This window comes from Ceratotherium simum, chromosome 24 (assembly GCF_057802395.1).
Source record: "Ceratotherium simum simum isolate JZ-2026a chromosome 24, ASM5780239v1, whole genome shotgun sequence".
NCBI classification, from domain to species: Eukaryota; Metazoa; Chordata; class Mammalia; order Perissodactyla; family Rhinocerotidae; genus Ceratotherium; species Ceratotherium simum.
In genome coordinates, this window is record NC_141923.1 from 2837654 (window position 1) to 2861691 (window position 24038).

Consider the following 24038-nt stretch of genomic DNA (forward strand, 5'->3'; position numbering starts at 1 on the left):
CTGTATTAGAAAATGCTGCTGAATTAAAACAACTACTTTTTTGCTAAGTGTGAAACCCTCCATATGTTTTATTTTTTAATTCACTCCCAAAACAAGATTGGCAAAAATATCTGTGGCAATACATATTTTGGAAAAAAGCAGAAACCAAATTTGGGTAGTGTGACAAAACAAGTCCCTTCCCACTCTGGGGGTTGACCCCATCTGTAAGATGACCTCTGGAATCCTTTCTAGCTTTCAACGTTCCTCTCCTTACCTGGAACGGAAGTTCAAGAAACTGACAGGGAATCTCCATTAAAAGAGCCAGCTCTACATGAGCTCTGTTACCATAGTCTACGAAGAAGACCTGGAGGATAAAGAAAAAGCACACGCTGATACAGGGCCAACCCCAGGGCCCGTCTGACCAACAGCGACACCAGGATCCACGCCAGTTCTATGATCGTGGGCTTCTTAGTGACCTGAGCTTAAATCTACATGTTGCTGAGGGAAATAACTTTTCTAGTAGACTACTTTTCTAATTGTAATTATTTAATTTCCAATTAAAATTAGAAAAGACTTTCCATAAACTGCTCTAAATTTGTCTCATTTCCCTTTGAGTGATTTGTTCCAGAAAACATACCTCAGCAGAATTCCCAGAAACATAAAGGATTTGAGCTCTAAAGTAGCTTTCTCTATCAAAATCAGCAAAAGGAGCCAGACAGACCAAGTCTGGATGTGGGTGAACAGCCAGGGGAACCAACTTCAGTCGGTTTATTTCAGTGGTCAGCTTTTTCAGAATCTCTGAGTTTTTTGCGTCAATCCTATATCCCCAAAAGTGTCCCACTTCAACCACCTAAAAAAGAAAAGGGGCAGAGATGAAATCTCGGAAGGATTTCTGTAAAGAGGAACATAAGCTCAAACTGCAGGGCTGACATACTGTACCCACCACATTCCACAGGTTTTTAACAGGGGTTTATGAGGAAAAAAGGTGGTTCCCTGGCCAACTAAGGTGAGGAAACGTGCGTAATACATCCCTCTCTCGGAGGTATGAGGCGCGCTAGCATACTGAAGCACGGAAGGCTCCAAGAGAGCATGGAAGACCAGGACTGTCTCATCTCTGATTAGCCCCAAGATGACAGCCAGCTCCACAGAGCCTGCAGGTATGGTGTGAACACACAGCCCACTGGAAGAGCAGTGGCAAATGACAGGAATGGGAGAGTGGACGCCCCATTGCCAAGAGCCCCATGGGCAGCTGCCATAAGACCACGACGGCCCACACCACTCGAGTTTTCGAGTCTGCATGGAATCTAGGTTTCTATGTGAAATCTTGCAGTGAAGTGTAGCCACAGTTTTACCAGGAAGCATGTATGTATTTTAATTGATATTTTAAAGAAGTAAAAACCATACCCTAAAGAATAATGGTGCCAATGCCAGTTTGTTGACATAAACTGAATTATACAGCACATATCATTATGCCAATTAATATTTTTACACGTTATTGTGTTGCTAAAACTGATTTTTTAGCATTTTAAATGTACCTGACATTTTAAAAATTAAACTTTGATTCTAGAATGAATATTGTTTCATTTTGTGTCACAGCCACATCTCAATTTAACAAGTACAATAATCCAAGCTCGCCCACATTTACTAGGTTACTAAGGTGCACAGGCTGTGTGTGTGTGTCTCTGGACGTGTATTATTGCATGTATACGACAGGACAACTCTAAACTGAGAACAGCTCCCATGACTCAGTCACAACATCCTTACCTCTGTAACGTCGATTGTTAAAAGGAGATCTGTGGTTGTCCGAGATCGGTCTGACGTATTAAATGAGACTTGCATAGGATCTACCGTCTGCTTCTGGAAGTCCACATTCACCCTATTTAACGTAATTTTTTTTTAAAAAGACAATAAAAGTTAAGTGTTACAAAGAAAACATGTTTATATATGTGAAGTTATTGTCTGAACTATTCCACTGTTTCTATAAAAAAAGAACATTTTAATAAAATACCTAAGCCAGAGAAGACGAATTTGATTTCATCTCAAATGTGAGTTTCTGGTGGCTTCCTGAGCTGCCCTGGAGGGAATATGCACTCCAATAGCTACACATTACCCTTAAGGAATATATTCTAAAGGTCAAGACTTACAGAATGTCTACTTTCAAGGTATAAGTCTAGGATGCGCAATGTTTCCTAACTTGTGGTTTCAGAAGTGAGTGGTTTTGACCCTCAGAAAATTACAAGAATCCATGCCTGGTTCAATGTTATTAGAAAACACACATGATTTGCTAATAGACCCAAGAAATATTATTCATCTCTTAAAGCAATAAGATACGAAATGCTAAATTTCAAGGATATGAAATAAAAATTTGGTAAAATATAAAACTCTCCTAATACTTTTATTCTAAAATGAAGAGGAAGAATTCTAAGAGAGACCTTCATCTTACTCTGCGCAATTTTCAGACCCACTTATTAAATAAGACTGACTCAGGCAAAGTTACTGTTAAAAAAGAGACAACAGGCCCAAAATGGAATCAGTTATGCTAAGCTCCACCAAAACTTCACACCTAACCTAACTGCAGTCTCACCCTTCCCAGGAAAGGGAAATTCAACCAGCCAGCCTGGAATTTCCTGGTCAGCACTAGGAGGTCATCTGCCCTTAGGAAGGCAACCTTGCCTAGAACAATGCGTTCTTTGTTAATAATTTCCTTTTTTCTGCTCCCTCTCTGCCTTTAAAAACCTTTCCTTCTTGCAGCTGGATGGAGCTCCTTTCTATCTGCAAGATGAGATTCATGAATTGCTCAGTAAAGCCAATTTGATCTTTTAAATGTACTCAGATGAATTTTCTGTTGCTTAACATCACCCAGCAGGACAGGTCTTCTCTATGCTACAGACTGAGCCCACTACACTCCCAAACTCTCAGAATCAAAACGTCCCACACTGGATGAAAGTAGACGGAACGTTTTCCCCTTCCCTCACGAATTCCTGTCAAGTTCTTCATGGGATTAGAAAGATTACAAAGAAGAAATGAGAATTCCTACATATGGTACTGTGAGAATATGACCAAAAGGCAAAGTAATCTGTTACAAATACTGAAGGGTGATTTGAAGGGTGATTTAATCCAGTCCAAGAGAAGCAAATCCATGAGTTTGATGGCAGCTGCCAAATGACAATACTCTGGGCCGACCAGACCCATGCAGACAGCCCAGCCCTCCTCTACCAAACAGGGGTGGAGGAAAAGACCCCGCTCGACAAGGAAAGGTGGCTTGTGCTGGCCAGCAACTGTGTGCTCCCAACTGCATCTCCATTTTGTCCCATTGTCTGCTCTGCTGAGGTCAAAGAATATTCCACTTTGCTTTAAAAGAGAAAATGCGGGGCCGGCCTAGTGGCGCAGAGTTTAAGTGCATGCGCTCCACTTCGACGCCCAAGGGTTCACATGTTCAGATACCAGGTGCACACCAACACACCGCTTGTCAAGCCATGCTGTGGCGGCATCCCATATAAAGTAGAGGAAGATGGGTGTGGATGTTAGCCCAGGGCCAGTCTTCCTCAGCAAAAAGAGGAGGATTGGCATCAGATGTTAGCTCAGGGCTGGTCTTCCTCACAAAAAAAAAGAGAGAAAATGCATAACTGCAAAGACAAAGAAATGAAACTAATACCAGGTTCAATCTCTACTATTTAAACTGAAAATTACATAAATGATTCCACTCAATCCTCCCAGCAGCCTACAGAACAGGTGTCACATTTATTAAACAGATGAAAAGCAGTGAGGTTCAGAGAGGTCAAGTAATGCATCCAAGGACATACAGCTAGATGATGAAACCAGGACTCAAAGCACCTCTACCTGGCTGCAAAGCCAGTGCTTTTAATGTGAGCTTAAGCAAGGTTAAACAGTCATTTAAAAATAATATTTGAAAATGTGAAAGCAGGTAGACAGAGTCTTGCTGCCTCCCTTCTGAAAATACCTTGTGTTCCTGAGCTTGGAAACAGTCCCTCCTTGCACCTTCCCTTCAATCTCCTCTGCAGAATGAACACTGAGCTCTAGGGAAACTTTCAGGTGAGACATCTTAATTGCCATATACACCGCAGGAAGAGTTTTAAATCTCTCTGTTGGATTACGTGAAAACTCCACAAAGGCTCTGCTCCCCACAAATATAAACAAAAAAATAAATTTATCAGGCATCTGAAAAAAAGAACTAAGTGCATATTAATCTCTCAAGATTAGAAATTTTCAGTTACAACTCTCCTCAAAATGCCAGTAACTCTTCATTCTATGATTAATCAAGAAGTATTTAAGTGAAAATTATTCACTTAAGAGAAATAAAAATTACAATGACATATCATTAAACTAAAACCAAGTATCACCCTTAGGTATTATGCAGTATAAGGCAGAATAAACACTGAGTTCAAATGGAATTTTCAGCTAAGAAATCTTAATTCTCATAATTAGACAAGAATGACAGTTTTTTGGTTTTGGGTGTTTTTTCTATTTTATTGTAAAATAAAACACAGAGAAAATCACACAAATTTAAGTAGTTCAGTGATCTTTGTGATCTCCTTTCAAAAAAACCATCCAGTTATTACCCAGTAACATTGAGGAGCACCCAACCCCACCCCCCTCCCACGTCTCAGAGTCCCTTCCCATCTCTTTCTCTGGGGGAATGAGAATCAAGCACACAGCAAGGCTGCCTGCCGGACGCTTCCTGGTACAAAGAAAGAAAGCTTCAAGTTTACACGAGTTGGTATATGAAGGTCAAAATGTTCCTAGGTCAAAACATCACACTCTTGCCAACAGACTTAAGATCCCTCCAACTACTGTCATAAAAATGCATAATTCTGAGTGATCTGGAAAGATACCGAGCCAAGGAAGAGCGTCAAGTGGGTACAGAATTAGCCTCCACGAGGAATGGAGCAGCTTGTTCGGTCTGCGTCCCTTCTTGGGCTTCACGCTGCTGCCTTCTAGAACACACTTCCTCCTCTCACGTTGACCTCCTACCCTCATCTCCCCTCAACCCCCTTATCTCTTGGTAAACTCACTACTAAACATACGCATTTCCCTCCTATCCTCTGCCCAATTTATTCACCTTCATTTCTATCGTCTTTCTCTAGAGGGCTCCTAAGTTCCCTAGAAATAATGTCTTTTAAACTCTAGACCACATTTCCAGATTCTAATCTTACATGAGTATTTGCAACTGGACATCTCCACAGCCAAGCCTGACATTCCCCGCCCACCCCTCCACGCCCCTCCCATCCCCTGGCCTCAGTGTCTGCTCCTGGCAGCCCCATCCTCGTCAACACCCAGGCTGGAAGACCTGACCCTCTTTGGCTCCTCTCTCTTCTTTGTCCTCCACATGCAATCAACAACCAAACCCAAGAAATCTCCCCTCTCAGGGGTGGCCTCCTTTTCACTTCAAACATTATCGTTCTGGTTCACATCTCATTACCTGGTTTGGACGACTGCAAAGACTCTGGATGGTTTCCTCGCCTCATCATTCGCTGATTACATTCCATGAAACACAGTTCAGATCAGAACACCCAGGGGCCTCCAAATGCCTATCTATTCATGTTCACACTTGTCAGTCAGCTACAAAGGACCATCCAAAAGAAAGTGCCTGACCTCCCACAAAACAGACTCAATTTGACACAAAGCCACCTCCCAGCAAAATGGCTTCTGGCTGTGCCTATGCTTTCCACAGTCACCACTCAGCTCACACTGGGCTCCTGTGGGAGCACCAAAACCACCCTGCCCCACCCGCCACCTGCACCTGCCCCAGACCTCCTACTCCCCAAGGCTCACCTCAAACACCTCCGGAGCAAGTCCCAAGTGAACGTTCCTGCTCCTACTTTAAGCCTCAGAGAGAATGTCTTCTTTTGACCACCTGGGCCTCTCCCATGACATTTCACGACAGACAAATTATCTGTGGAACCAACTCTACTCTCCACTCCCCCCACTAAGTTGAAAGCTGCTCATGGGAGGAAGCCACGTGCCTACATACTACTTGCGCTCGCGTGCCCTCCGCACCTCACACAGGTTCCACGCTAAAGTGGGCCCTGCTTGATCCCCAAAGAAATACAGCCTTTACTCTTTAAATTACTATTTTATGTCATTCTTTGCCTTTAAATATTTGACACACAAGAAGTGGTACCAGTATAACCAGAATAACACTGTTACTTCCCCCAAGTAATAGGCATGACACTGATATTGTGACCAAAAAGCCAGAAATACAAGGAATCGAGTAAAATATAAAATACCTAGAAAGAGGTCTCAGACAGGAAAAATATGAAACACAGACTCCAATCCAGTAGTAAAGACTAGTGAGAGAAGTTGCTGCAGCCTTAGTGAGAATCCAGACCACTAACCACTCAAATCCATCACAAGAACGTCTATGCACAACTGGAACCCCAACCAGGGCAAACGGACTTGCAACGATCAAGAGAAGAGCTAGCTGTGCGATCCCAAGGTTGGATAAATGACTTCACAAATGTGATTAAGAATCTGTTTACAGTTTGTATTAGAATATTTAAGAAAACTTGAGACGCTATAAGATTCATTAGCTAAATCTGTAACAGTTGTTAAAGTACTTAGATTTTTTTCTTATTAGAGTTATGAATTTGCCATGTGAGGCATTTACAAGCTTACAAAGAAAATCAATATATTAATCACAGAAATGGAACTTAAAACGTTTGAGGGAATTAATCCAAACTGAAAACGAATTGAACATACTCAACTTCAGTTATTAAACATTAATCAAAGAAAAAACAAAATTGTTTATTTACTAGATTTACAAAGCTTTGTTAATTAAATTTTATAGAACACTAGAAAAAATTTCTAATTTAAAAAATCCAAAATCAATTTAAAAATTGTAAAGTCTTTTCTGTGCCTAAACATTTCCTCTTGGAAATAAAAACTCAAAGTGATACTCCAAAACATGTCATTTGTTCCTTATCTGCAACTAAAATAAGGTCAAATATAATTGAGTTTTTGAAGTATTTGTCTTCCAAAAATATTTAGAACATTTAAGTTCTAAATAACTTGAGGCAGATAAACAATTTTAGGGCATCTTACAGCCTACAAAGTAACATATTACTAGTGACTCACCATAAAAATCTAGGAACAGATGCATTAAAGTGAAGCACACTTTCAGAGCATCAACCCTAGAACCACGTTACATTACGGAATCTTCTTGGCATTAGACCACTGACCACACAGCTTAGTTCCTTTAGGAGGTCACATGGTTGAAAGAGAAGATGAGTCGCTACTGACAACAAGATAAACCAAAGCTACATTTCAAGAGCTGTAGCAGCCCATACAAAGACCCATTTCCACATGCACTCAGTTTTAAGAACTGGCTCCTATAAACATTAAAAACTTTATGCCTCTTTCATTATTGCACTTGATGAGAAATATATGCCACTTACTTTGCACCATCAAATACAATGGATTTGACTTGACCACATTGTCTAAAGAGAGACTGTAGTTGTTTATAGTAGAGAAATCCATAGGGAGGAATGTGTTTCAACTGTAAACATAACACAGTATTAATTAGAGCAGACATAAGAGCTAACAAAATGGTCATCATGTTCATAAGCTTAAAGCTGCTACACATTATTTTAGTCCAAAATAACAGAATTTACTGTCTTCAGTAACTCTAAGATGTAGACTATAGATCAGTGTATTTAATGACTGACCCAATTATAACTAAGTTTTAATAATAAACATATGTTAAATAAAGGCTAATTCTTCCTCTGTTAAAATAGTTCAAAAGTCTAATACAGAAAAATTAGGATTTGGTTCTTTTTTATTTTACCTTAAAATAATCAGGCTGACTAAACACATCTTTTTAAAACATAGTATTTCTACTTATGGAATAATGAGAACTTAAACTTTAAAGGAAAATGTACTACTAGTTAGAAGAGGGAGTGTCTCCTCATCACCAGAGCCAGAAGTAAATTTGCATCCTACTAACCCAAATCAGCTGTTGTAAATCTCTACCCCCTCGGTGCTTTCTCCCTTCATCAGGACAATTTGTGTTCCAAGCTCTGGGTCTGGCATGAAACCTAGACTAGAGTCCCCTGCCCTGCAACATGTCCTGCTATCTCAGAGCCCATCACAACTCCACAAGAGCTGGGTGAAAAAGCCTGGGCTGTGGACTCAGGTCTGAGTTCAAATCCTGTCTTGCAAATTGTCCTAGGACTCAACTGCCACGTCATGAAATAAGGATGTGATAAATCCCCAACTCAAAGGGTCAGTGTGAGGCCTACAGAAGAATGAATAAAAAGGACTTTCAGGCCCTCTCGGATAAGTGCTAAGTAAATACCAGCTACCATGTCATTTTTATAATGCATACAGTAGGTAATTTCTGGCCTCCTGAGGGCACGGTGAACAGGCTGGCTGGTGGGCGAAGGAGGCAAGCACAGCTCCACGTCTCAGGTGTCCTGTAGGCCCGTTCCCCTAGCGCACAGGGGTGGGGAGAACACCACAGAGGGGTGAGAGGAAGCCAACCAAAAAAGCTTGGTCCAGCCCATGATCAACCAGAGCAGAGGCCCAGCCACACTTCCTCAAACATAATAAAAAGCTAATGACCGCCTTTTAAATTAAAATTCCTTCCCTAGGTATAAATTGGATCTCAGCTGTCTCTCGTCTCCAGCGTGAGTACTGGCTCCTTTTAGGACTCTTCAAAGATCTCTGTAAAGCTCTAGCAATCTGTGACCCTCTCCTTGAGGACTCTTTTATTTCTTCAGTAATAGTGGTGATGGCAACAATAACAGGAACAAAAGCTAGCAATGACTGAGCGCTTACTGTACGCCAGGAACTTTGCCAAGTACTTCACATCCCCCTTTATGAGATGTAGGAGAATCATGAACCCAAGAGCCCAACAAAAGTCCAATTCCCAAAGGCTTTATTCCAGTTGTGTATCCTGAGGTTACCATGTGCTCAGGGTTAAACAAACACTCCACGAAAGGTGATCCAGTAGTCAGTGCCTGTGGCCACTCATCAGATTCACCCAAAGCACATGCTGTTTAAATGCTAATTTCCAGGCCATACCTTCTAGTTCAGATTCTGTGGCATGGAGCTCTCAAATCTGAATTTAAAAATAAATAAAGGAACACTCTCCAGGGGATTCTGTTGGACATTCAAGTCTGGGGATCATAGTTTAAATCACAGCACTAAGTTGCCAACCAATAATATTTTACTTCATGTAAAATGAAATTGTTAATTAACTAAATGTTCTTAAACTTATGGAGAAGTGCCTTAAATCCTTCAAAATGGCCCATGATCAGTCAGCATTAGCCATGAACACATAACTTCTCAGTTTTCTTTTAAGGATGGGTCTGTGAAAGGAAACAAGACTGAGGAGCAAGAAGATGCACAAGAAAAGGGCAAACAAGCGACAATATTAGCTTCAGGGGAAAAAATCCACTCGGTACTTATAAAAACAGAAACAATGGGAGAAACAAAATGCTCTGTTAGCCACACTGAACTGAAGCTCCATTTGAAAACCCGGGGCTCCTCTCTCCCCAGGGAGGGCTGCTCCTCCTCTCCACCTACCACAACGGTTGTCTTTGGGTCTTTGCCAGCCAGCTCCCTCACCGCCATCTCCTCATCAGGTGGCCCAAAAGTAAAGTAATTTGGATAAAAAGCACCTGCCAATACAACCTGGAAGAGAAACTTATTTTCATGAAGTAACAGCATTACTTTATCAGTTTGTCTCACCAATATTCTAATCTCATCCTAGAATGATATGACATCTATAATGTAAAAGAAAAGCTTCGGGGGTCACCCCGTGGTATAGCAGTTGAGTGCGCGCGCTCCACTGCTGGCAGCCCGGGTTCGGATCCCAGGCGGGCACCGGTGCACCGCTCGTCAGGCCATGCTGTGGCGGCGTCCCATATAAAGTGGAGGAAGATGGGCACAGATCTTAGCCCATGGCCAGTCTTCCTCAGCAAAAAAAGAGGAGGATTGGCATGGATGCTAGCTTAGGGCTGATCTTCCTCACCAAAAAAAAAAAAAAGAAAAGCTTATATTAAAAAAACTACACCTTTTAGCAATCAAGCAGAAAGTCACAATTCTGGTTATTTCACCATAATAGAAACACTTTATACAAGGTCTTTCTTCAAAGGAGCTTGAGCACTTCTCAAAATGAAGTTTAGGAGACAGTGGTGAGTTGAACAAGGATACAGATGATTATACATACACAGCCCTGGAGGTTGGCCAACTTTTTCTAACTTCTCCCAACATACTTAGTTCTACGTGTCAGGCACTTTCCCAGACGTTTAGATAAAATTCCAATTTGGACACTTAGATCTAGAGCAGCAGGCTCGCATCCAACATTCACTTCTAAAAAGCACTCTGTAAAGAGTCTCCTCTTCAATAAAAATATACCATTTGAAACATACACCCATGGAAGATTGTCCCCCACACTTAAAGCAACTTGACACTCAGAAAAACACTCCATTTTCCAGGATCACCCAGTTTACAGGCATCTACCTAGAACCCAATTCTGTGTGCATCGGCCAACATGCTGACACACAAATGTACTCATCCTCTGAACCCCTGTGCTAGAAGCATTCACCACCTTTCTAGGGTACATTTCCCTCTACACAATTTCTGTAAGGTTCCATCCAACAAGCTAATCTGATCATGTTTAAATAACTCCAAATTTAAAATAATATTTTCAGCGTAAAGGAATAGCTACATACACTAAATAATATTAAGAGCATTTTGACTTTCTTAAAAGCTAAAACAAAAGAATCTCTCCTGAAGCAGTAATAACAGTTGGTGCTCTACAGAAACACTCCTGCGGAGAACAGAAACAGGTCTGGATCAACTCAATGACACGGAAAACCTAAACCATGCAACACTCAAGTTCTTCCTGGTTCCCAAATGCAGTATGAACACTGGGGACTTAACATCTCCTATGAGGCACACTTTCTATCAGAAAGGAAGAATCACTTTCTCAACCACAAGACCTAATAAGCAGCAAAACCAGGAAAAGATGTCCAGGAAACTCCCACACACCTGAAGGACGAATCGCTGCTTGTGTATATACTCTTGGTCCATGACAGGCCGCCGAGAATCAACATACATGTTGAATTGTGAGATTCTATTCTTCAATTCTTCATACAATTCAGCCACCTAAGAAAAACATCAAAATACAATGTCTCAAAGTACAAATGTTATTTAGAATAGAGAAAACACTAGAAAATAAGTGCACAATGGGAAAGTATTAATATGTCTATGGTATGAAACACTGCAGCTATTAAGAGTCATCTTATTAAAGATTAATTAATAAGGAATGGAAAGGATGCTCAATACAATACTAACAGAAAACACGAGGATACAAAACTGTATATGCTTCATGATCCCAATTTATAAACACACACACACACACAAATCCAAAACCACTGCAAACACATAACTACAATCACCTATGGGTATGAGAAGAGGTGACCATAACCACATCCTTTGCTTTAAGTCCTTTAAACACTTCCAAAACCTCTGCCATGAACGTGTACTGCTTTTGTGATTAAAAATAAGCCAAGTGACCTTAGGCTAAATAGTTGCTCTGAACAAAAAAAACAACCAGTTACAATAAAAATCATTTCACACAAAACATCAAACTTCAACATGTACACACATACGAGAATACACACTCCAAATACCTATGAACTGATCATACATTAACTTACCACAAAATTATCTCACTAAAAAATCATACAAACCACAAGTGTGAACATAACTGGAAAAAAACAAGTAAAAAGAATTGCAAGGACAGAAAACCTTAAAAGCCATGCCCTGTAAGGAAGACAGAAAAGCCTGGGGACATGGAAAGAAGGGCTCAGCCCATGAGCATGTTAGCCTATGTACTTCCATATAACTGAAATCTTTTATAAGACTGTGGTCCAGATTAACTTCTCTAATCAAAAATCAATTTAAAATTATGTAAGTCACTTTCTCTGACCAAAATACAATAAAATCTGAAATTAACAACAAAACAAGATATCCAAAAGTATTTCTTTCTACCTGAAAACTCAAATACTCTTCACAAAAACTCTTGAGTCAAGGAGGAAACCAACATTAAAAAAAGTTACAGACAGGGATAACAATGAGATCCCCTACATGTCAAAAATCAACGGGCTGTGGCCCAAACTGCGTGCATAAGAAAATTCACAGCTTTAAATGCCTTTAATTAGAAAGATTTAAAATATTAATGAATTAAATTCTCATCTCAGGAAGACTAAAAAAGTAAACCAAGAGCCAAAGAAAAACAAAATTAATAGGAAAAAGCAAAAATCAATCAATTAAAATCCTCCACCTTTCCCCATACCCTAAAAACACCTACACAGTAAAACTAACAAATCAAACCAAGAGTAAGTTCTCTGAAAATAAAATAAAACAGATTAAGCACCTTGCATATCATGCAGTAAAGGATTAATTCACCTGGCCTGGATTGTCCATATCCTGTACATTCCAAAGAAAAGTTTGGCTCTTGGGAGGTCACCTCTAAGCCCCTGGAATATTCTGCCTCATAAGAGTGTCTTTGTTTACCTGAGGCCTTGGTCATGACAAACAGTTTCGGGTGGCAATGTGATTTACGTATGGTGGGGGCCGTGAGCCATGCAATATCAATGTGACCTCTGGAGGGGCTAAAACTAAGTGACTAAGGTCTGCCACCCATGCAGCCCTGCCTATGTAACCAACCCTCAATAAAACCCTGACACCAAAGCTTAGGTGAGCCTCCTGCTTGGCAATACTTCATGCCTGCTGTCACATATCGCTGCTGGGAGAATTCTTTGCACCCGCGAGACTCCACTGGGAGAAGACAAGGTGAAAGCATGCACCTGGTCTCTTCTGCACTTCTCCCATGTGCCTTTTCCCTCTGTTGACTGTAATCTGTATGCTTTAGCTGTATAAACCATAACCATGAGTATATCAGCTTTTCTGAGTTCTGTGAGACCCAGCAAATCACTGAACCCGAGGGTGGTCTTGGGGCCCCCTGAACACAAATCTCATCAAGAACCAAAAAGAGGACACAAGTACACAATATTCAGAATGAGAAAGATGATGTGATCACTTTTGAAATTATAAATATATAAATATAGACCTGCCTTACAAGATATGTTGAAAGGAGCTCTCCTACCTGAAACAAAAAGGCAAAGGTATACAAAGCTTTGAGCAAGGTGATAAACAGATAGAAAGAAACAGAAAATTGCAAATGTGTGTCAGAATAGGATAGTATACACTTAAATATAACATAAAGGTTAAAGGGAAAGGAAGTATTAAAAATAAATATAGCCACTTCAATTTGGTAATGAACCCAGAATACAAAAAGGGATAACTGGTGACAACAAAACATAGAAGGGGAGAGGAGAAGGACGGAACCCGCATAGGCAAATGGAGATAAGAGGCTATCGGTGGAAAAAAAGACTATCTCACCTATGAGACATTTTATACAAACCACATGGCAACCACAAAACAGAAACTCAGAGCAGAGTCACAAAACATAAAAAAAGAGGAAACTGAGAAACATATCACAGAAAACCACCAAACTGAAATGGCACACAGAAACACAAGGAAAAAGGAACAATGGAAATATGAAGCAACAAGAAAACAAAAGATAAAATGGCAGTATTAAGCCCTCATATATCAATAATCATCCTAAATATAAAAAGACCGAATTCACCAATCAAAAGATACAAAGTATAACCCACCAGCTGGGAGAAAATATTTGCAAAACACATATATCTGACAAGGGGTTAATCTCCATAATATACAAAGAACTCACACAACTGAACAACAAAAAAACAAACAACCCAGTCAAAAAATGGGCAGAGGAAATGAACAGACACTTCTCCAAAGAAGATATACAGATGGCCAATAGGCACATGAAAAGATGTTCAACATCACTAATCATCAGGGAAATGCAAACCAAAACAACACTAAGATATCATCTCATGTCCGTTAGAATGGCTATAATCACCAAGACAAAAAACAACAAATGTTGGAGAGGATGTGGAGAAACAGGAACCCTCATACACAGCTGGTGGGAATGCAAACTGGTGCAGCCTCTATGGAAAACGGTATGGAGATTCCTCAAAGAATTAAAAATAGAAATACCCTATGATCCAGCTATCCCACTACTGGGAATCTAACCAACGAACCTGAAATCAACAATCCAAAGAGGCTTATGCACCCCTATGTTCATTGCAGCATTATTCACTACAGCCAAGAAGTGGAAGCAACCTAAGTGTCCCTCAACTGATGACTGGTTCAAGAAGATGTGGTATATATATACAATGGAATACCACTCAGCCATTAAAAAAAGACAAAATCGTCCCATTTGCAACAACATGGATGGGCCTGGAGGGTATTATGTTAAGTGAAATAAGCCAGAAAGAGAAAGACAAACTCATGATCTCACTCATATGTGGAATATAAACCAACCCATGGACAGAGAAAACTGTATGGTGGTTACCAGGGGCAATGGGGGTAGGGGGTGGGCACAAGGGGTGAAGGGAGACATGTAGACGGTGATGGACAAACAAAAATGTACAACCAAAAATTTCACAATGTTATAAACTATTAAAACATCAATTAAAGAAAAAAAAAAGATACAAAAAGTACAGGGGCCGGCCTGGTGGCATTCTGGTTAAGTTCGCATGCTCCACTTCGGCGGCCCGGCATTCGCAGGTTCGGATCCTGGGCACAGACCTACGCACCGCTCATCAAGCCCTGCTGTGGCGGCGTCCCATATACAAAATAGAGGAAGATGGGCACAGCTGTTAGCTCAAGGCTAATCTTCCTCAGCAAAAAGAGGAAAATTGGCAACAGATGTTAGCTCAGGGGCCAATCTTCCTCACCAAAAAAAAAGACACAGAGTATAGCCAGCCTAGCGGTTAAAGTTTGGCACGCTCCGCTTCAGTGGCCCAGGTTCAGTTCCTGGGCATGGAACCACACCACTTGTCAGTGAGTGGCCATGCTGTGGTGACAGCTCACAGAGAACAACCAGAAGAACTTACAACTACACACAACTATGTACTGGGGCTAGAGGGGTGGGGGGGTGAAGAAAGGAAAAAAAAGGAGGAACACTGGCAACAGATGTTACCTTAGGGCAAATCTTCCCCTGCAGAAAAAAGAAAGTCCTTCCTGCACGTGCCATTTGAAAAAAAAAGACAGAGTGGCTGGATGGATTAAATCACAAGATCCAACAATATGCTGCCTCCAGGAAACACATCTCAGTTCCAAAGACAAACATAGGCTCAAATTGAAGGGACGGAAGATGATACACCAAGCAAAGGGCAACCAAAAGACAGCGCATGTAGCCATACTTATATCAGACAAAATAGACTTCAAGACAGAAAAGATAACAAGAGACAAAGATGGACACTATATAATGATAAAGGGGACAATCCATCAAGAAGACATAACATTTACTAATATATGTGCACCTAACATAGGACTAAAGTATATAAAGCAATCATTAACAGACCTAAAGAAGAAATTGACAGCAACACAGTAATAGTAGGGGACTTTAATACAAAACTCATATCAATGGATAGATCATCCAGACAGAAAGTCAACAAGGAAACACTGGCCTTAAATGAAACATCAAACCAGATGAACTTAATAGATATATATAGAGCACTCCATCCAGAAGCAGCAGAATACACATTCTTTCTCAAGTGCACGTGGAACATTCTTAAAGATAGACCATATTTTGAGAAACAAAACAAATCTCAATAAATTTAAGAAGACTGAAATCACATCAGGCATCTTTTCTGACCATAATGGCATGAAACGAGAAATCAACTACAAGAAGAAAGCTGGAAAAGTCACAAACATGTGGAGATTAAACAACATGCTAGTGAACAACTATTGGATCAATAAAGAAATCAAAGGAGAAATTTAAAAATACCTGGAGACAAATGAAAACGAAAACAGAACATACCAAAATCTACGGGATGCAGCAAAAGCCATACTAAGAGGGAAGTTTATAGCAATACAAGCCTACCTCAAGAAACAAGAAAAATCTCAAATAATCTAAAAATACACCTAAAGGAACTAGAAAGAGAAGAATAAATGAAGTCCAAAATCAGTAGGAGGAAGGAAATAATAAAAATCAGAGCGGAAATAAATGAGTTAGAGACTAAAAACACAGTAGAAGAGATTAATGAAACTAAGAGCTGGTTCTTTGAAAAGATAAGCAAAATTGACAAACCCTAAGCCAGACTCACTAAGAAAAAAAGAGAGATGGCTCAAATAAATAAAATCAGAAATGAAAGAGGTGGGTCGGCCCCGTGGCTTAGCGGTTAAGTGCGCGCGCTCTGCTGCTGGCAGCCCGGGTTCGGATCCCAGGCGAGCATCGACGCACCGCTTCTCCAGCCATGCTGAGGCCGTGTCCGATATACAGCAACTAGAAGGATGTGCAGCTATGACATACAACTATCTACTGGGGCTTTGGGGGGAAAATAAATAAATAAATAAAATTATAAAAAAAAAAAAGAAATGAAAGAGGAGAAATTACAAATACCACCAAAATACAAAGGATTCTAAGAGAATACTATGAAAAGCTATATGCCAACAAACTGGATAACCTACAAGATATAGATAAAATTCCTAGAATCATACAACCTTCCAAAACTGAATCAAGAAGAAATAGAGAATCAGAAGAGACCAGCCACTAGTAAGGAGATTGAAACAGTAATCAAAAACCTCCCAAAAAACAAAAGTCCAGGACCAGATGGCTTCTCCGGTGAATTCTACAAAACAGTCAAAGAAGATTTAACACCTATCCTTCTCAAACTATTCCAAAAAACTGAAGAGGAGGGGACACTTCCTAACTCATTGTACGAAGCCAACATCACCCTGATACCAAAACCAAACAAGGATGATAGACACTCAAAAAAGTACAGGTCAATATCACTGATGAACACAGATGCAAAAATCCTCAACAAAATAAGAGCAAATCAAATACAACAATATATTAAAAGGAACATACACCACGATCGAGTGGGATTTATTCCAGGGATGCAAGGATGGTTCAACATCCACAAATCAATCAACATAATGCACCATATTAACAAAACAAAGAATAAAAATCACAAGATCATTTTAATGGATGCAGAGAAAGCATCTGATAAGATTCAGCATCCATTTATGATTAAAACTCTCAATGAAATGGGTAAAGAAGGAAAATACCTCAACATAATAAAGGCCATATAAGATAAACCCACAGCTAACATATTCAATGGTAAAAAACTGAAAGCTATTCCTCTAAGAACAGCAACAAGAAAAGGATGCCTACTCTCACCACTCTTATTCACCATAGTACTGGAAGCCCTAGCCAGATAAACCAGGCAAGAAAAAGAAATAAAAGGCAGCCAAACTGGAAAGGAAGAAGTAAAACTGTCACTATTTGCAGATGACATGATTTTATATATAGAAAACCCTAAAGAATCCACCAAAATCTATCAGACATTAACGAATACAGCAAAGTTGCAGGGTATAAAATCAACACACAAAAATCAGTTGTGTTTCCATACACTAACAACAATCTAGTAGAAAGTGAAATGAAAAATAAAATCCCATTGGGCCGGCTCCGTGGCTTAGCGGTTAAGTGTGCGCGCTCTGATGCTGGCGGCCCGGGTTCGGATCCCGGGCACGCCCCAAGGCACCACTTCTCCGTCCAACGCGAGGCCGAGTCCCACGTACAGCAACTAGAAGGATGTGAACCTATGACATACAACTATCTACTGGGGCTTTGGGGGGAAAAAAAATGAATAAATAAAATCTTAAAAAAAAAAAATAAATAAAATCCCATTTACAATCAAAACAAAAAGAATAAAATACTTAGAAACAAACTTAACCAAGGAGGTGAAAAGACCTGTACACTGAAAACTGAAAGACACCGTTGAAAGAAACTGAAGAAGACATAAAGAAATGGGAAGATATTCCGTGCTCATGTATTGGAAGAATTAATATAGTTAAAATGTCCACATTACCTAAAACAATCCACAGATTCAATGCAATCCCAATCAAAATCCCAACAACATTTTCCATGGAAATAGAACAAAGAATCCTAAAATTTATATGGAACAACAAAAGACCCCGAAGAGCCAAAGCAATCCTGAGGAAAAAGAATAAAGCTGGAGGTATCACACACCTTGATTTCAAAATATACTACAAAGCTGTAGTAATCAAAACAGCATGGTACTGGCAGAAAAACAGACCACACAGATCAATGGAACAGAACTGAGAGCCCAGAAATAAACCCACACATTTATGGACAGCTAATTTTCAACAAGGGAGCCAATTACATACAATGGAGAAAGGAAAGTCTCTTCAATAAATGGTGTTGGGAAAGCTGGACAGCCACATGCGAAAGAATGAAAGTAGACCACTACCTCACACCATACACAAAAATTAACGCAAAATGAGTTGAAGATTTGAATGTTAAGACCTGAAACCATAAAACTTCTAAAAGAAAACACAGGAAGCATGCTTTTTGACATTGGCATTAGCAGTATCTTTTTGAATATGCCTCCTCAGGCAAGGGAAACAAAAGAAAAAATAAATAAATGGAACTACATCAAACTAAAAAGCTTCCACACAGCAAAGGAAACCAACAAAATGAAAAGACAACTAACGAAATGGGAGAAGATATTTGCAAACCATATATCCAATAAGGGACAAAAATCCAAAATATATAAAGAACTCATACAACTCAACAACAAAAAAACAAACAACTCAAAAACTGGGCAGAGGAGCTGAACAGACATTTCCAAAGAAGATATACAGATGGTCAACAGGCACATGAAAAGATGTTCAACATCACTACTTATTAGGGAAATGCAAATCAAAACCACAATGAGATATCACCTCACACCCAACAGAATGGCTACAATTAACAAGACAAGAAATAAGGAATGTTGGAGAGGATGTGGAGAAAAGGGAACCCTCATACACTGCTGGTGGAAATGCAAACTGGTGCAGCCACTACAGAAAACAGTACAAAGGTGCCTCAAAAAATTAAAAATAGTACTACCATATGATCTAGCAATTCCACTTCTGAGTATTTATCCAAAGAACACGAAATTACTAATTCAAAAAGATATATGAACCCCTATGTTCACTGCAGCATTATTCACAATAGCCAAGACTTGGAAACAACCTAAATGCCCATCAACAGATGAATGGATAAAGAAGATGTGGTATATATATACACACAATGCAATTCTACTCGGCCATAAAAAAAAATGAAATCTTGCCATTTGCGACAACATGGATGGTCCTTGAGGGTATTATGCTAAGCGAGATAAGTTAGACAGAGCAAGACAAATACCATATGATTTCACTCATATGTGGAAGATAGATAAACACATACACATATAGATACAGAAAAGAGATCGGCGGTTACCAGAGGGGAAGTGGCGGGGGGGAGGGCAAAAGGGGTAAAGGGGCACATATGTATGGTGACAAATAGCAGCTAGACTTTCAGTGGTGAATACGATGTAGTCTATAGAGAAGGTGAAATATAATGATGAAATTTATACAATGTTATAAATCAATGTTACCTCAATTTAAAAAAAGAATATTACTTAAAACTGTAATTATATATTATACCAAACATATAATTACATATAATATAAATTATATATGTATTATATTATATGAAAACTATAACTGTATCTATAAATATAAATATTTATAAATTACTATATAGATATAATAACTGTATTATAAAGATATTATATATATAAATTCTACTGAAGCTGGAAGCAGAGGATGTACTTCTTGGAACACTCATTACTACCCTGTGTATTGCTGGTGTTTGATAAACATTTGATAAGCCATCTTTATTTGCATCCAAAGAATTTACAACTTACCTCTCTAATTCTCTTGATTTGAATGTAATTTAACCATCCCCAGTCAAGTTCATCCTTTAAATACATAAAAGTATAATATTCAATATTAATGTAACAAATCAGAGCTAATTCAGCTACTATAATATATATATCTCATCCAAATATATATACCAAAAAGAATATATACCAAAAAGAAAAATAACACGGCTGACTCTTTAAAAGGTAGCTTTAACCAGTAACTCATGTAGTTCTTTTAAGAATGCATCTAGGCATGGCAAATTTAAACATACAGGCAGACCTATCAACAGTCTTTTGAAGCCAATCAGTTCAGAAGGAGAAGAACAAAACCTGACCAAAAAGAAAATGAAGGCTAACAGATTGAGTTCTTTTAAGCCCATTATCTAAAACTTAGTGAAGGGGCCGGCCCTGTGGCTTGGTGGTTAAGTGCGCGCGCTGCGATGCTGGTGGCCCGCGTTCGGATCCCGGGTGCGCATCGAGGCACCACTTCTCCGTTCATCCTGAGGCCGAGTCCCGCATACAGCAACTAGAAGGATGTGCAGCTACGACATACAACTATCCACTGGGGCTTTGGGGGGAAAAATAAAATAAATAAAATCTTTAAAACTTAGTGAAAACAGCAAAAGGAGGCTTCAGGGTTCTTCGTTTTGAAGCAACACCTCCAGGCGCACACTCACAGGTATTAAGCACCCCCAGCTGAAGAGGCTCCCGACACTACAGAAGGATCACCGCTCCATGAGGCTGTACAACCAGCAGCAGGCCTCCACCACAGGCCCCGAGAGCGGCCTCTGGGAAGTGACTACAGCAAAAGGCAGGCACATAAGCCGCTTGCAAAGGACTAGCCCATTCACTGTTAAAGCCTGCCGGTCTCTGAGGACAGCCCCCTGAAAACTGTCTACAGGGACCTCAACTCAGGCTCAGCGTTGTCATGCTCCACATGCAGTGATCAGGGTGAGCTAGAGAAGCCTCGGGAATCTTCTCGGATCGCTAGCAGTGTCTACAAAGAAACAAAAAGCAATAGCTAACCAACCTTTGGATGCCGTAGCTCTCCTCTCTGTCTGCAAGCCTGCCACGTCTAAAAACAAATGATCCAGTGTGTCAAAATACTTTACTGGCTACCTGAATTTTTTAAGTCCAATTTCAACACATTTTGCCACAGAAAATTTATAAATTTAAGTTTTTCAATCGACTTCATAAAACTGGACTCCCACCCCCATCTACTTATTCCAACACAGTTTATTTCCTGTTGGACACCGATTACCCTAACAATATTTTCCACAGGGAAAGGTGTACGGTACGAAAATGTACCAACAATCTACAGTAGCTGCTTTTGTAGCTAGCACAGAGAAAACTTACTTTAAATGCCTCAATAAGTGCAATACAGTCACTCTTACTGTTGCCAGAGAAATTCACTTTGTTCCTATAAACAGATAACAAAGAGTGTCATTCAATACCATTAAAACAAAGTGACTTTTAAAAATATGAATGTTAAATACCTATATCCATCAAGATGCTGCCTAAAAGGCATTGCAAAAAAATTCTTCAAAGAAAGAGCTGCAGCTAACAATAGAAAAAACGAAGAGAATATGAGATTGTTAGAGTGGCATTACCCAACGCTTCCACTACCCAACGCTTCCACTACCCTTTCTTTGTTCTCACACTTACCTATGATAAGACATTCATCTAGACATCCAAACACATGCCCGAGGACAATGAGTTTACCAAGCTGCTGATTAACAGGAAGCTGGGCTAAGACTCTTCCTAAGAAGGTCAATTCACCATCATGGGGGTTTTCATCTTCTCTCTGCCCACTAACTGCAAGTGCTCCAACCTATAGAAAATAAATTAGCACTATTGGCAAGCACTGACTTATTCACGCTCTTTTTTCCCTTAAGGCAGGGAGTCTAAAAGAGGAAATGAAAACCAAATTTTGGTGAATAAGTTTCTAAAAGACATCTAAGTTGACTTATGAAAGATTGATGCTACCAAAAAATTTTTTTAATTTGCTTTTTGGAACTTTAGAACACATTCTGTTATTTTTCAAAAAGGATGATACTGGGGGGGCCGGCACAGTGGCGCAAGCAGTTAAGTGCGTGCGCTCCGCTGTGGTGGCCCGGGGTTCACCGGTTTGGATCCTGGGCACGCACCGACACACCACTTGACAAGCGATGCTGTGGCGGCATCCCATATAAAGTGGAGGAAGATGGGCATGGATGTTAGCCCAGGGCCAGTCTTCCTCAGCAAAAAAAAAAAAAAAAAAGAGGAAGATTGGCAGATGTTAGCTCAGGGCCGATCTTCCTCACAAAAACAAAAAAAGGATGATACTGGGAGGTAACACTCAAAGATACTCTCACAAAAGTCTATTTAACTCACAATTTAACAAACATGGCATGCACAATACTAAACCAAAGATCCAACTGCCAAATCATGATAGTCACTCACAAAAAATGTATTAAACTGCATATGGAAAAAAAACTTTCTTAATCTGACAAAGTGTATTTCGTGGAAACCCATGCAGGTATCAAAATAAAGGTAAAACACCAGAGGCACCCCAACCTCGAGGGCAGAAGCAGAAGGTCCACAGCCCCAGCAAACAGTATGTAGACCAGGATGTATCGTGTGCCAGGCACAGGCTGCAAGCAGCAAGAGCAGAGCATGAGTCGGGGCTAGAGTCAAAGAATCCACAGTAGGCAGAGGAGAGTTTCCAGAAACAAACGGAGAAAGCTAGAACAAGAGTGAGGAACAGAATTCAAGAGAAAGTGAGGAGAAGTCTGATGGACAACAGCAGAATATGCTCCGGTGGAGTTGTCCCAGAACAGCACCTGTCAGACAATCGTCCAGCACGGCCTTCAAAGGAGAAATGTTCAAACACCATTTGGCATTGATTACTGTAACACTCGCATAAGATATATTTAAGAATAACCATTAAATATCATTGATGCTGTTTCTTATCCCAGCGCTTCTCGACACTGCCAACAAAGAGCAAGCGGCGGTAGTGGGCAGGTCGGGGGGGGAAGCAATGGAGAGGTAAGAGAGCAGAAGTTTCAGCAAAACAGCTAACAACGCTGGTATAAACAACATGTATGGACTCTGAAATCAACACTTAGTCATTACACAGGATTTTTCAAGCAAATGGTGATTATTTACAATAGTCAAAATACCTTAAAGATATCCATATTTTAAAACTTTCAAAATTTACCAAAAAGTCTTCGCTTTTGCCAACATGAACAAATATCAGACAGGCCTACCTCCTTTAGTAGAAGGATGGTACGTTCTATGTCACTCAGACTAGGCGGAGAAAGAGCAGTGGCCAGCAGAGCTCTCGGTTCGCCCATGTCAAGTAGCTTCACTTTCAATATTGTGCTTCCTAACTGACAACGCTGAAAGAGCACAACTTAAATTCAGAAATAATAAAATAACTAAACCAATTAACCTACTCACATGACTAGTACTTTACAGAGAGAAGCAGAAAAGAGGAGGAGAGAGAGAAGGAACAATAGAGGCTCAAGGAAGAGAAAGAGGGTGAGAGAAGGAGAAAGAAAAGGAGAGAGTGGGAGAGAGAGAGCAGGAGACAGAGACTGGGAAGAGAAGGAAGGAGGAGAAAGAAGCAGCAGCAAAGAGAGGGGTAAGGAAGAAAGGAGAGAAAGAGGGGTCACAGATAGGAGGGCGAGGAGGACGAGGAGAGAGCAAGAGACGGAAAGAGGAAAGAAAAAGCCAGATCCACAGCTATGAATCACAAAAGGAAACAGAAAGCAGCAGTATTTAAGGATGATCCTATTATGGAGCCAAGACACACCAGGAAGCACCGCTCTCGGTAAACACTTAAAATTCACGTGAAGTCCCTAATAGAGCGCCTGGTGCTTAATAAATGGTAAGCTAGTACTGTGGTTAAAGACTAGTTTGGTCAGACAGTGATCTTTCTGGAATCAAAATTATATAACACTTAAAGTTATATTATTTAGACTGTTCAGTAAAACTCTGTCTACAAAAAATAAACTTTGAAAATGACCAGAGTATATTACCAACATCTCCGGAACCACATGGTCGGGGATGGAGTTGTCCCAGAAATCCTTGTGTATCAGTCTATAACAGTACCCTTTAGACACTCGTCCAGCACGGCCTTCAAAGGAGAAACGTTCAAACACCATTTGGCATTAATTACTTTAATATTAGCATCAA

General features: G+C 40.0%; 1 protein-coding gene across 7 annotated transcripts in view; it reads right to left on the reverse strand.

Annotated features, from left to right (window-relative positions):
- TDRD9 (tudor domain containing 9) overlaps positions 1 to 24038 on the reverse strand; it is a 122768-nt gene that overhangs the window by 34056 nt on the left and 64674 nt on the right. For 5 of the 7 annotated variants that reach the window (XM_087447847.1, XM_087447848.1, XM_087447845.1 and 2 more), the window contains 14 exons: positions 23882 to 23979; positions 23108 to 23239; positions 21525 to 21690; positions 21356 to 21419; positions 21216 to 21279; positions 20890 to 20934; positions 19863 to 19916; positions 10996 to 11112; positions 9526 to 9633; positions 7395 to 7495; positions 3941 to 4114; positions 1744 to 1855; positions 617 to 829; positions 254 to 343 (listed from right to left, as the gene is read on the reverse strand). In XM_087447847.1, the coding sequence (XP_087303973.1) occupies positions 254 to 343; positions 617 to 829; positions 1744 to 1855; positions 3941 to 4114; positions 7395 to 7495; positions 9526 to 9633; positions 10996 to 11112; positions 19863 to 19916; positions 20890 to 20934; positions 21216 to 21279; positions 21356 to 21419; positions 21525 to 21690; positions 23108 to 23239; positions 23882 to 23979 (1538 nt within the window). The remainder of the gene's footprint in view (positions 1 to 253; positions 344 to 616; positions 830 to 1743; positions 1856 to 3940; positions 4115 to 7394; positions 7496 to 9525; positions 9634 to 10995; positions 11113 to 19862; positions 19917 to 20889; positions 20935 to 21215; positions 21280 to 21355; positions 21420 to 21524; positions 21691 to 23107; positions 23240 to 23881; positions 23980 to 24038) is intronic. The other 2 variants (XM_087447846.1, XM_087447850.1) reach the window with 2 other exon arrangements.